Below are 13,787 nucleotides of genomic sequence, written 5' to 3'. Positions count from 1 at the left end.
GGGACCAGCCCTAGCCAAGGAATCATGAAAGCATTGAGGTCCACATGATGAATATGGCAAGCGAAATTGACATGACATTATGGTGGAATTTGTTCAAATCATTGGGGCTGCAGTTGACTTTCAAATGGATTTCTCCTCTAACTTTCTGTGCGCATGCATCCTTTTCCTCTCCCTTCTTCTCATTCGTTGCCTCAAAGGGTGAAAAAGAGCACAATAAAGAAAAGGGGCTGCCATAGGGCCGCAATGGACCGTGCAATTTCCCTCTTTCGGTGAGCATCCAGCATCTCATCCTGTTAGCGTTTCGTGCTCTACAGCTGATGTGGTACGATTGGCCCATCACACGTTATTCACGTGATACACATCCCGTCTAATGTTTGCATTTAAGGTCCGAAACCCTCACTTTTTATTAATATGTTTCCTCACGTATTGCTGTCACATGATATATGTGTTACACAGCTGACGTGGCACGATTTACCAGTAACATGTTATTTCAGTGATATACATCTTGACTAATGTTTGCATGCAAGTTTCCAAGCTCTCACTCTTTGTCGATTAGTTTCTTCAGGTTATGGTTATCATGTAATATATTTGTCACACAGTACACTTTATCATGTTTCATATGTCATATATCCATAGTTGTGTTTATATGGGATAAAAAAAAGTAGTGGGGATAAGTGATATCAACAAAATTGATGCCTTGATGTCCTTCAAAATTGATGGAATGTCAAAGCTCTTGGAGACCCATGAATAGCTCCTGCAACCATGATGATTCTATCTAATGGCCCACACCATAGACATCCCCAAAAAAGTAAAGAACAAAATTCCTTTAGAAAGTTAGGGGCACATAAATGCATGATTAATGCTTCATTTATTTCATAGAAAATAAATAATTTTAAAAATATTTTCTAAATTTATTATAATTGTGTCAATTCAGTCTTAAATCTTTTTTTTTTATCAATTTAATCCTAAACCTTTTAAATTTGTACCATTAGTCTATTTAGCTAATTTTGATCAAAAATCGCTAAGATGGACGTTGGCCATCCTATGTAGCGTGGCCGGCGTTGACATATACAAATTTTAATAATATTTTAATATCTTTTCGATTTTTTTCTTATTTTTTTCCCTTCCCTCTTTCCTCTAGCCAATTGCCAGTTAGAGGCGAGGGCCAACGGGAATGACCTCACCCATGCATTGGTGAGGTCTAGCCCTCGCGAGGTCGACCTTGCTATCGCTTGCTGATGCTATGTTTAATAAGTAACACCTTTAAGGCAATGGATCGATCCTTCGAAGGATCATAGAAATTTTACCTCATTTGTTATTTTAACCTCCCCCATCATTAACGCACAAAAATCTACTTAGATAAGATATACAAGAAAGAACTCAAGATAAGACGCGTGCATGATTTAATGACAAAAGCCAATGGGAAAACATCCCACATCATTGATGGAATTTTATTTCCCGGCGGCAAATTCAAAGTCCACACGGTGGTGTTCGTCGGTGGCAATGGCAGCCGGTGGAGGTGGTGGAGTAATTGGAAATTTATTCTTTCATTTTGGTAATGAAATGCGATTTACAGATCACTCTCCAGCTTCATGGCGAAAATATTTGAATTGCTCATTAGTTGGACTCTAGTGCGCGATGGGTTCTTTATAATGGGCTAACTTCAAAAATGCCATTTGCAGTTCGTTGCTGGACTCAAACCCGTGGGCTATTTGGTTTCACCAAAATGGACCAAGTAGCAAACCAGCGCCGACCACGTTTCATCATTTTCTCTCGTCATATTTTCCGAAAGAACAACTAATTACAACATAAATGTAATAAATGCGAGATACTCTAATTCGAAAATTCAGATTTTGTGTATTGGACATAATCAGATTCTGAATCGGTTTTACATTTGACTATATTCGATGATGCATTATGTTTCTTCCTCATCGTATTTATAGCTCCAGTCAACTTGCGCATTAGCATTACTTGATAGAGAAATTTTTTTAATTAATTTTTTGGGATTCAAAATTATGTGTATATGTCATCTTCATATTTCTCTAGGTATTTTATGTTTTGCCTCCGAGCATCTCTATTTACAGGACGTGTGGACATTTAGCTATTTTTTTGGTCGACACTCAATCAATTTCGTGTCGTAAACAGTCTACTCACTTATATATGGCTAGTTCCGTGTGCCTCATGCCTTATGAACCCTTTAACCAGTTTAAACACATTTAGATGCCATCCAATAAACCTGCTTCGACACATACATGCCAAGCCGGCTTGATGATTCCAATGAGCACCGAAAAATCAATTTGTTCAACACTAATAAAAATTAAGCAACGTTTGATAATCATAATAAGGTTTCACTTAAGTATTCAATTAAGTACATAAATTACTTGATTATTGGAGTGCATGGAGTGCGGGTGTCCTACAATTTGTGCCTTAAATAGATAGCGTGAAGTCATTTGAGGCCTATTTACACTATAAGAATTAATATCAGCTTTTCACGTTGTTAGCAGCAAATTACAAGTTCGTCGCTAGAAAGACATTCTGGCAATGGATCAATATCATCGGTGCATACCTAAAATCTAGCAAATTTCGCCGCTAAAGGTGATCTTCTACAACCAAAACAAGATTTCGTTACGTGACAGGTGAATGAGTAGGAAAATCATGTGACATTGTGGTGACGAAATATACGAGAGGGTCGAAATTTAGGTAGGTATGCACGAGCAACAACTCATAGACAAAATCCAGCTGATATTTTCATGACAGGAAAATTGCACTGATTGTTTTAGATATCTGGGCGAATATGCAATCAAGTCCTAAAAGGTTTGAATATTTGTGTAACAAAATAGTAAAAATTTTCTATTGGGTGTAATTTAGTCATTTTAGCAAACTTACGACCAAATTTATTCGCGTGAGCATGCCGAGAATTTGGCATATGGCGTCTTTCAATTCATTTTTCAGTATGTGGCATTGATGTGGTGCGGGCGTGGAGGCACGTTTGAAAAATTCGAAAACAAAAAGCTTTAAGAAAAACATAAATAATTTAAAAGATTGGTGGAGAATTTTTTTTTTTTTTAAAAAGCCAAAGAATTTTAAAAATTTCAAAGACCATGAGATAGAGAGAATGAGGGCTGGGGGCCCACATCGCTAGCCCTCGTCAGTGACCGTCTCCTACCATGGCACCTCCTCAACATCTTTGTACAATTCTTGCCAAGTCATTGAAAATGGGGGCAACTTAAATCGTGAAAACAGTGTAGGCCCTCACCCATCCTTGGGTTCTCTCTCTTACTTGGTTTTTTTTTTTTTTTTTTTTATTTTATTTAAACTTAATATTTTTCTTTTTCTTTTTATTTTTTAAATTGATAATTAGCGATACATTTGCTAAAAATATATTAGTAAATGTCATACTAGATTCTAGTGTACTACAGTAGTAAACTTGCTTGATTTAGTGTTTGATTGTGTAAATTCACATGTTTATGATTTAATTGCTCATTGGACTTGATATCTAAGAATATTTATATTTAACGAATAAAAAATAAAAAATAGTACAATCATAATTTATTTATTTATTTTGCACAACCTACTTCTATAGCTTAAAACATAATTCTTGGGGATTCTGAGAAAAAAAAATGAAAGACTTTTGTGATTTTCCATCTTTGATGATCTCTCTTGAGTCCCTGGGTCAGTTATTCGTATAAAAAGCTTTTCTTTCTTTCATTTTTTTTACTATTTTTTTTCCTATTCTTCTTCTTCCTTATTTTCTTTAAAAACCTTGGAGAAAACTAATTTGCCAATGCTGTTGAAATAAAGTGGGGGACGATAGTGAGAACAACACCACAATCCCATGAGATTATGCAGTGGAGGATCTGTACTCCAACTCAACTCTGAACTGTCCCGACCCATAATTAATAATCTCTGCAAGCATTATAGGTGAGCCCCATTGACATTTTTGGCATCCCTAAGTACCAAACCAACCCTATCCTAAGACAACTTCACAAATTCAAACTCAGACATAAAATATCTCCGTCTCTCCTCCTCCTCCTCCTCCTCCTCCTCGTTCTTCAGCCATGGCCACTTCGCTCCCCATCCTCTTCCGCGTCCTCGCCACGCTCTTTATCCTCGTGACCCCCACAACGAGCGACCTTTTGTCTCCCTTAACTCCTTTTATCTCTCCTTTACAAGGTATTCCTCAGATATTTTGGGTTTCTCCGTTCGTTTTCAGATTCTGCGCTGATGGGTGTCTTTCTTTGCCCTCAGTTTCTCGCTGTACGTTCTTTTCTTTGTTCCTAAATGCATATCTATTTTGTGTTTGTGTCGTGGGTTTCTTGTTATTAGATGACCTGTGCAAAGAAGTGGAATGCGGGAAAGGGAAATGCATGCCTTTGCTCAGTGACTCCGCCAACTTCTTGTACGAATGCGAGTGCGATCCTGGCTGGAGGAAATCCCCTCTTCGGGGCACGGATCCTCTCACGCTCCTTCCTTGTACGCTTCCAAACTGTAAGTTCATGTCCTCTCTCTCTGGTTTTTTCTTTGCTAAGCGTTAGGTGGTTAGGCCTTGAAGTGTTTCTTCTAACTTGGGAGGTAAAAAGAGGTGAGTTTTAGGATGATGGAGGATAGAAAAGCAATGCCTTTGTTTGAAGAGGATGTAATCTTTTCTATTGGTGAAAAATGGAAGTGCACCTAATTCGAAGGGATTTCAATAAACCACTACCCTAAAAAAAGTAAAGATGAAAAAAAGGAAAAAAGAAAACATTTCTCAACGAGCGGTTGTTAGGTTTTGGAACCATCCTATCTCCATTGGGACTTGCTCCATTGATTGAAGTTGGGACTGCATGAGATAGAAAATGTTCGCCTATGCATTCGCCATTAACTCTTGCATAATCTGTTTTCGATGCAATGGGGTTAGGTTTAGGTTTACAACTCATGACCAAGTTATTAATTATAGCCAGATATTATTTTGTTTCTCTTGGTCAAACCCAGTTTTAGTAAATTTGTAGTCCCCACAACTTCATGTGCTTTTCAGGGTGGCCTTAGCTGCCAGTTTCAAAAAAGCTTTGAACTTGATCCTTCAATCTTTAATCTTTATAAAAAGTACTATTCATCGTTATAAAAAAATGAATTTGAAATTTCCAACTCTTGATCCCATGGTCCTAGATAACTCTTCATTTCAATGGCCTAAGGGAAATTAATCAGCAAGGTTCGAAAGTTTTATTTCAGTGCATTGACTGTTTGATGTAATGGTACGCGCAAGAAACCGAAGGAATAAATTTAAACTGGAAATAAAAGTTTCAGGCTCGTCAATGTCTTGAGTTAGGTAGCTGAAGTGAACAAGTATAGCCTAAATTTGTAGCTCATGCTTTAGCTTAATAGCACATCTTCTCCACCTGTCTAGGGGTTTGCAGGCTACATGACCTTCATTCGATAGTGTGGTTACAAAATGTATTTGCTAAGCTAATTTAGTTTGGAAATGAAACTTTGAAATGTGAAAACCGTCTGATGCTCTAGCTAACTTCAGCCTGGGCTGTGTGTGTGATGGAATTGAATAATTACCAGAGAAAAGCATCACCTGATCCGTGCCGTCAACGAACCCTAAATTTCACTTTTGAAACTCTAATATATGTTTGTTATATGTCATTTTCATGCTACGCTTATAACTGCGGTAAGAATTTGCAGTTTGCACATGTAGTGTCTTATAACTCTTCAACTCTATCGAATCCATTTGGAGTAATTGTTCCAGTCAAAGACGGAAACGCCAACCTCATTTAGGAAAGCTAGCTGACTGCTTTATGTGTGTCCGAAAGAGTCATTTCGTTATAATGATGTTTGGTGGGAGTTCATGAGTCATTACACAATTTGCCTTCATTAATTCGCTATCAAGATAAATTTTGAAGTTGTATACTGAAGTGTGTGGAATTTACGCTCGAAAATTGCCTTAGTTGACAATTTCGATTAAGCATTCGAAAAATATTCAATTGCATCCTGATATAGTGAAAAGTTTGTTTCTATCTAAAAAATAAGAGAGAAACGCTTCCCATTTGTTGTTATTATTATTATTTATTATTATTGCCATTTTTATTTTTATTATCATCACATCATTGTGATTATTCAGCTTTGCAATATGAATATTGAATCAAGTTCTTCTTGAAGCTTTAACTTCCAATAGTCGACTTCGGGTGTTAATTTTGACTAGAGTATTAAAATGGACGTTAAAATGGATCATAGATGCATTTCTTAATCCATATTTAGTACGCTGAGTTATTATATAGGTAATTATTTTCAGTAAATGGGTTTACACCTAATTTTGCATAAATAAATAATTTGATTTAATATGGTAAAAAATGGGTTCACTACTTAGACCCAACTTACTTATATGACTCTCTCTTCACTTTCTATCGCCCTCACTTGATCTCGCTCTCACTCAATTCATGCTCTAACCTCAATTTATATATGAGTTTTCCTAAATTTGGTTAAATATATAAGTATTTTAGTACTATGGGTCAGGTTGGGTATGTGTCACTAAACTTATATTTCATGAAAATGAGTCAAAACATGTTAAATTGATTAATTAGGGTTGGCCCATTTTGAGCCCGATCCACTCATTTGACAAGTCCGATAATGTGCCCACCATTAATTAGTTTAGCATTCAATATTTATAATTTAATGATCAAAAGGGGAAAATGAAGTAGAAAATCTAATGTGCATTATATATACATATTGTGTTATGTCTAATTTCTTGCAACAACATTCACAGGATCTATATTATTATACATGATCTTAATTTGAAGGTTGCAAGAGATTAGTGCAATATGGTTAATATCAATGAAGGCATAATCAGTGGAGGAATTCAATGTGCGTCATTTGCTTCACAATTGTCAATTGACCTCTTTACTTGAATCGACCAATCTACAAATAATCCTGTCTTTGAAGAAGTGGAGAATTTTTTAACATAATTTGTTCCCAAATCAATATCATGTAATTTTCTAAATTTAGGCATTGTCAAAAGTTGGGGTGGGCTATGGAGATTTTTGTACTTTCCTTCCTTTGTTAGTCGGTTGAAACATGTATGATTTCTTGATGTTTTCGGAAACCAATCCATCAATAGTTTTGCCGATTCAGTCATAGATTCGGTGGACTTGCTAATCTTTAAACTCTCTAAATGTGAGAAGCTTATCATACTTTGAAGAGATTCGAGGCAATCGATCAACTTTAGACAACTCTTAATTGATGGGCAGACTCACTAAACCACATGTCACTCAAATGGAACTGCTTGTCTCGTGATCTTATCTCAATTTACCAATACAAAAGATGGACCATAAAGGACCTGGTGGCATGAAGAGAGTAAATGAACTATGTGGGTTATATAGATTTGTTGGATCAACTACTCTTCAAAAGTTGGAGTTCCTTCAACCGACACCAAAGAAAGATCACATGAGGAAAAAATGTCTCCATTCCTTAAAGTTGAAGGGAGCAGCAAGATTAGATAAGCAAGAGGGATGAATTGATCGTGTGGGAGAATCTCAGACCACACCCACGTCTAGCCTTGTTGAACATGTTCACTCGTATAGTTAGGAGTCTACTAAGCTGGCTATTCTCCATAAAGAATTTTGTGGTCCTCGGACTCCAAGCATGTAAAGGACGGAAGTACCAGCCTCCCTTGAGTGAACTCCATTCCTTAAGAACATTGACTCTTGAGGGCTTGCATGCGTTGGAGTTCATTTGAGAGATTAATGATAAGGTGCAATCAAATACTATATGCCCCTTCTTCTCACTTCTAGAGATATTATTCCTCTTTGTGGGAACCTGAAAGGATAATGGAGAAGAAAGCAACATGCGGGAACATATTAGGATACATGCATGCATGTGTCGTGCCCATGAGGTTCCCGCGACCAAGGGACTGTGCATGATGGAGGAAGACCTCCCATGGTTCCCGCTATAAATTCCAGAATGCTCTTAGGGATAGGCAAGATGGTTATTGTGCCAAGGATCTAGAACTTTCTAGGCATAAATGTCGGTAGTTGGTAGATTTGAAGGTACAATCTTGTCCAGCCAGATATAATCTCAATTAATGATTGTAATTCGAGAGCCACTAGTATAAGAATGGATGTCCTCCCCCTCATTGTAACCATCTAACTATTTCAGAATCAAAGTTTATTATTCTCATTCAGAACTTCTCTCTATAAACTTTCTCTCTCTAAATATCCAAATGAGTGATCAATCCCAAGTAAGGCTTTGCTTAGCCACTCTAATGAGCTTAGGCGGTCCAAGAAGTGTAAGTCATCACACGGTGTCGATCTTGAAAGATCGACTCATGACACATGCATATATACATACAAATGTGGCACGTATGTGCACACTGGCAATGATCTTGATCTGCTCCCACCATTTGCCTTCTTCTCCACCATTCTTTCAGGTTCACAAGGCCAAAGAGGAACAATCTCTCCAAAAATGGGGGCGAGCAGTGTTAGAATGTTCTTGCTCACTTATTTATTTATATTTTTTGAATGAATTTCATCAAATGCAAGTCCTCGAGAGTCAACGTCTTTTGGGAGGGGAGTGCACTCAAGGATAGTAAGTATTCCTATCCTTTGCATGCATGAGGTCTAAGAACAACAAGATTTCTAATGAAAAAAAGCCACTTTGGTGGACTCCTACCCATGCAAGCAGATATGGTTAAACAAGCCAAATTTGGGTGTAGTCTAATGTTCTCCCACAAGATTAATTCGTTGCTTTCATTTTTATCGTCTTGCTTCCTCAACCACTTCAATTTCAATCACAGAGATGTTTTTCCCTCAAGTAACTTTGTTTGGTGTCAGTTGAAGGAACTCTAGTTTTCTAAGAGTAAGGGACCAATCAGTATGTTTAACTCATCCAGTTCATCCATTCTCCTCATGCCACCAGGTACTACATGGTCCATGTTTTGTAAGATGAATTGGGAAAATCTGAAGTGAAGACAAGTGATTCAACCAGCATGGCATGTGGCTCAACGAGTCATGCTAATCAATTAAGAGGTGTCTAAGGTTGAAAAATTTCCTCAAATCCCGTGGAAGTGTAATAAACTTCTCACATCCATAGAGTTCAATGGTTAGCAAGTTCACCAGATCCAAGATTGAATCCAACAAACTCTTGATGGATGTTCTTAGAATCATCAAGACATCTTAAGTGCCTAAACTGGATCTCCAAGGAAGGAAAGATACAAAGATCTGCATAGCCTAATAACAATGTTCAAAAATGCCTATACTTGGAGAAAATCTGATAGTATCATTTGGGAAAAAGTTTTGTTGAAATGTTCTTCACTTTTCAAACACAGAAATGTTCGTAGATTGGTCATTTCAATTAAAGAGGTCACTTCTTTACCGAGGAGGATTGAAAAGCAAATGATACATGTTCAACTCCTCCACCGATGCTACCTTCATTGAGATTAACCATCTTTCGCCCATGTCCTACGACAATCAAGGCAAGGTTGTGATGACATCGTGCATCTTGAACACTCAAATTATTGACATGGATTGGACATTTATATTTACTTACAAATTAAGATGATATCGATCCTATGAATACAGTCGCAAGAAATTACACGTAGCATAAGCCGTTTTCCTTATGCACATTACATTTTATCCTTCTTCTTTTTTTCCTTTTATGTTTTAGTTTAAAAAATTGAGTACCTATAAAATATATATTTTCACTATTACATTCGCAAGGCGCGGGCATGTTAACTAGTAACTCTTGCATTGCACTTTCATGTCCAAGTCAAACAACTACATATAACTAGTACGTATATACATCCGCATGAATGGTTGTATGCACGTATCTATGCATGCATGAACGATGCATGTATGTACATATAAATGTGCATGCGCATGTGCATGCCATGCGTGCATGTGTTATGAATGCGCATGTGCACATGCATGTTTGGGTGTATGGATGTATGTATGAATCTATGAATTGCTATTAGGTCGCGCCCAAGTCGTGATAATCAGACAAGTCACGCTTGCGTTCTGACCTTCACAAACTAAAACATCTCTAAGTTTGGCATGGAACAAGGACCGTCCCGACTTCTCTCTAGCCTCGACAATCACACACCACGAGATACATGCTAATAATTCCTTTATCTGTTTCATGTGCACGCAGGTACGATCGATTCCTCTTGCGAGAGAGATTCCTCTCCAGCTCGAGGGAAAGCTAGCGGAGGCAGAAATTCTTCAATCCTCAATCGTAATTGACTTCGCTTTCTTTTAACTCCTTATATTCTACTGATTAGACTAGACTTATTCATTCCTTATAACAAGGCAAGAAAGTAATCTCAATCTCCCAACCCTTCAATTTGATTCTGATTTATCATCGTATGGTCATTATATTCTTATTCCCCATGTTGCTTGGAGGTTTCCACAGCCTGCATGTGGATCGAATGCAGAGTTGGGTCGTGCAACCAAACATCGCAGTACTCGTACGCTTGCGTCTGCGAAGAGGGTTACAGCAATCTCCTCAACCTCACGGCCTTGCCTTGTTTTAAAGGATGTAAGACCTCCGAATTCTTTTTCTTTCTTTCTTTCTTTTCTTTATTGCTCTTTTGCCCGTAGAATCTTCTATGGTTCGAGCGCACTCGCGGAACTTAGGTCACTGGAACGAGAGGCATAGGCTCGCTCGATCGATCAGGTTAATAGAATGACCTCAATAGGTAGCAACGGCTATATGTTTGACGGTTTTTTTTTTCTTCGCCCTTTTTCCTTTGATTTTGAAGGTTCGTTTGGAATGGATTGCTTAAGCCTTGGGATTCCTTTTCCGAATGGATCTTACCCACCGGATTTGGGAGACATTGATGTGAGCAAAGGTAAGTAAGTTCATGTCACTAGTTAGGGTTGCAGTTTAGTCCTTCGGTTCTTGGTCCCTGTTCAATTATACCTCTGCGTACATAGAGAAATTTAATTAATGCCCATGAGACATGGTGATCAAATCAAGTTGTTCTTGTTTTCCTCTTGCAGCTCAGTTGCTTGGACGAAGGACATCATTGTGGCTGGTCCTTTGGGCTATTCTTCTGGGAGTGCTTGAGCTTCAGACGAACTAGAGCCCTCTTGATGATACTCCTGCTCCAGACTATGCTAGTAGATATGAATTATCGTGCTTTCGGTGCTAAAAGAAATTTCCAATATAGTAGTTTTTAGTTGATTCCTGCATGTGAAAACATATCGAACACGCAACAAAAGAGGATTAGATTTTACTGAGGTTTCCTGGCCTGTAAATTGTTTTTGGTTGACCGATCATTTTCAGTGAACCAGATGCGTGAAAGTTAGGAAAACTAATTCACGGAAAATACTTTTTCTCAAACACGCCCGTCCTAAATGATGTGTTCTTTGGAATTATGGTAATGGTAACTCGCTGATGCTCGACTGTCAATGGCTGCCAAGCAACCGCCGATAACAAGCCTTCGTAAATCAATGGAGAAGCTAGGAGGTCACATGTAAAGGGCCAATGGCATATATATTACCTCAGACTTGTTCATACAAAATGACAGATCACAGTTGCTTGCAAATCCATGTTCATGTCCCTATCACCATCCAAAGGCCTCAAACCTAGTCAGTTTCTTCAACTAAGATCCAATTCATCATTCACAAAATCAAGGGCAAGGGCATGCCGAACGGTTGTTTTAGCCATCGTCCGCTAAACGATTGAGTAGCCGAAAGAGCAGGTGTTCGCAATATCAAGATACAATCAAACCAAAGACCGTATGTACTTGTCATAGCTGAAGCGCTTGATCAAGTCATTGGCGTCATATATGATGTAGCTTTTAGTGAACGACAGATGCATGCATGCACTTATAATAAATGAACTCTAAAAGTTTTAAGCATATATACGATATGATATTAATGTATCGTCATTAAATATCAAGTTTGAGATAGTAAGGAATACATAGTCCATGTATCTTGATATTGATAACCTAATTTTTTAGATCGACAGTGATCCTTATTCACTGAAGTGCAAGCATGCGACTACAGGACTAACAAGCGTATGTAAATCAATGAAGAAGCTAAAGAGGTCACATGTAAAGTTCGAGAGGCATATGTACCACCTCAGTCTTGTTCATATTAGATCATTCACATATCTTATTGTTGGGATATAATATGCAGAAACGACAAGATCTTGTAATTTACGTCAACGCGAAATCACCAAAGAAATAAACGAGAAAAATAAGAATACTAGAAAATTTATGTGATTTGGTCTGAGTATTGGTACTTACGTCCACAGGGAGAGCCAGTAGCAAATAATTCACTATAATCGGAGAATCGGAGTTTATAATCACTCACACACTCAAGTGTTTCCCACACCTAAATTTAACCACAAACCCAAAGTATTTATAAATAAATAGCTCACTTAGACATAAACTCACAGCATAAAATTACCGCACGTTCAAGCTTTAAACAAAACGCTCTACATACACCAAAATCAGGAACTCCAGCGTTCGTATTTGGTCCACATATGTAAGGCTTTGCATGGCTTCAAAATCTTGCGACTCTTCTTCAAGTGGCGTGGACGTGCAAAAGCTTCTTTGACGTGCAACTTCTCTTTTTACGTAGGTCTTCGGCTGCTCCATGCACTCTCTCAGAGAAGGAAATTATAGCTGTTCATATATGTGTGTGTGGAGGACTCCTTCATGCCAAAAGGGAATTCTTCTATGTGCGTGTGCCCAGAGTCAACACTTTGACTCTAGGCCTCACAATTTGATTTCATTCAATTCGAATTCCGCAAGCTTCGCAACAAAGAAGAACTTTCCTCCCTTTTTATTTTATTTTATATTTATATTTCCTCTTTTGTGCAGCTTCAAGAGTCAAACAAATCGCGTTTTATAAACACTCAAACTCGAGACATAATTTAATAATTCTCCACCTTAGCTTGATGTTTGAAACCAAGTTATAGTGCCTATCATCCATGTTACTTTCCCACTGCCCCGACAGGCGCTCACTCTCCACATACGCCAATAGAGCTCAAGCAGAGCTTGAGTTTCACCAAAGGAATAGACTTAGTGTGACATCCCAATTTTCCAATTCTATTTTCAATAAATTGAGATGGACATTTCGTTGGCACGCGTATAATTATTTTCCTTGAGTCGGCCACTCATGTGAAAACTAGTCTATCAGGTGAAGCCGTTAAGAAATTCTAATGCATCATACTCGAGAATTTGACCAGGAAGCGACCTTTGCACAATTAAAAATCGATTAGAGATCGAAAATAGGTCAACTCGATAGAGGCATGTGATCAGGTGTGGGTGATTCCACCAAATCGCACAATTCTTGTCGATCGGCACTGAACCAACTTTTCTGTCGATTGGGTACCTTGTGTCCGTATTTGAAACCTTGAGATTTCCATGACAACCGTAAGTCGCAAATGTGTTAGAGATGTACGTTGTGCTTTGAATTGATCAATCACGGGTCAAATGTATGAAAATTTCTAAAAGCTACTCGGTAGATCATGACACGTTAGTATCGTGCCAAAGTGAAATTAACCGTGAAATTGAAATCGAATTCAGAAATTAGAAGTCATGGTATGTCACAATTCATTTTAGGATCATTAACTCATCTTCGGAAGATTTTCATGTAATCAGAATTTTTCAACAATTAAATTAGAGAATGACTAATTTGGTTCAAGAAATTAGTAGGCCAGCATTTGGTCGCGCTTTTGGGACTTAAGTTGGTTTTATGGACGAGTGAAAATGTGAATTGAAGTGTGGTGACATTGGATTAATTTTATGGACTTCAATTTGATTCAATTGGAAGAGAATCGAATGAAATTGAAAAGTTGTTGTA

At 37.8% G+C, this 13,787-nt stretch overlaps 1 protein-coding gene across 1 annotated transcript; it reads left to right on the top strand.

Annotated features, from left to right (window-relative positions):
• Positions 1–4,045: 4,045 nt before the first annotated feature.
• Positions 4,046–11,289, top strand: LOC104417339. The gene is made up of 6 exons (XM_010028637.3): positions 4,046–4,173; positions 4,327–4,488; positions 10,120–10,203; positions 10,381–10,506; positions 10,730–10,819; positions 10,971–11,289. The coding sequence occupies exons 1-6, from the start codon at positions 4,059–4,061 to the stop codon at positions 11,051–11,053; spliced, it is 660 nt and encodes a 219-aa protein (XP_010026939.3). The 5' UTR covers positions 4,046–4,058; the 3' UTR covers positions 11,054–11,289.
• Positions 11,290–13,787: the final 2,498 nt, after the last annotated feature.

Source organism: Eucalyptus grandis, chromosome 8 (genome assembly GCF_016545825.1).
Source record: "Eucalyptus grandis isolate ANBG69807.140 chromosome 8, ASM1654582v1, whole genome shotgun sequence".
Classification (NCBI taxonomy): Eukaryota; Viridiplantae; Streptophyta; class Magnoliopsida; order Myrtales; family Myrtaceae; genus Eucalyptus; species Eucalyptus grandis.
The sequence above is the reverse complement of the archived record's forward strand: the minus strand, read 5'-3'. Positions and strand labels throughout refer to the sequence as shown.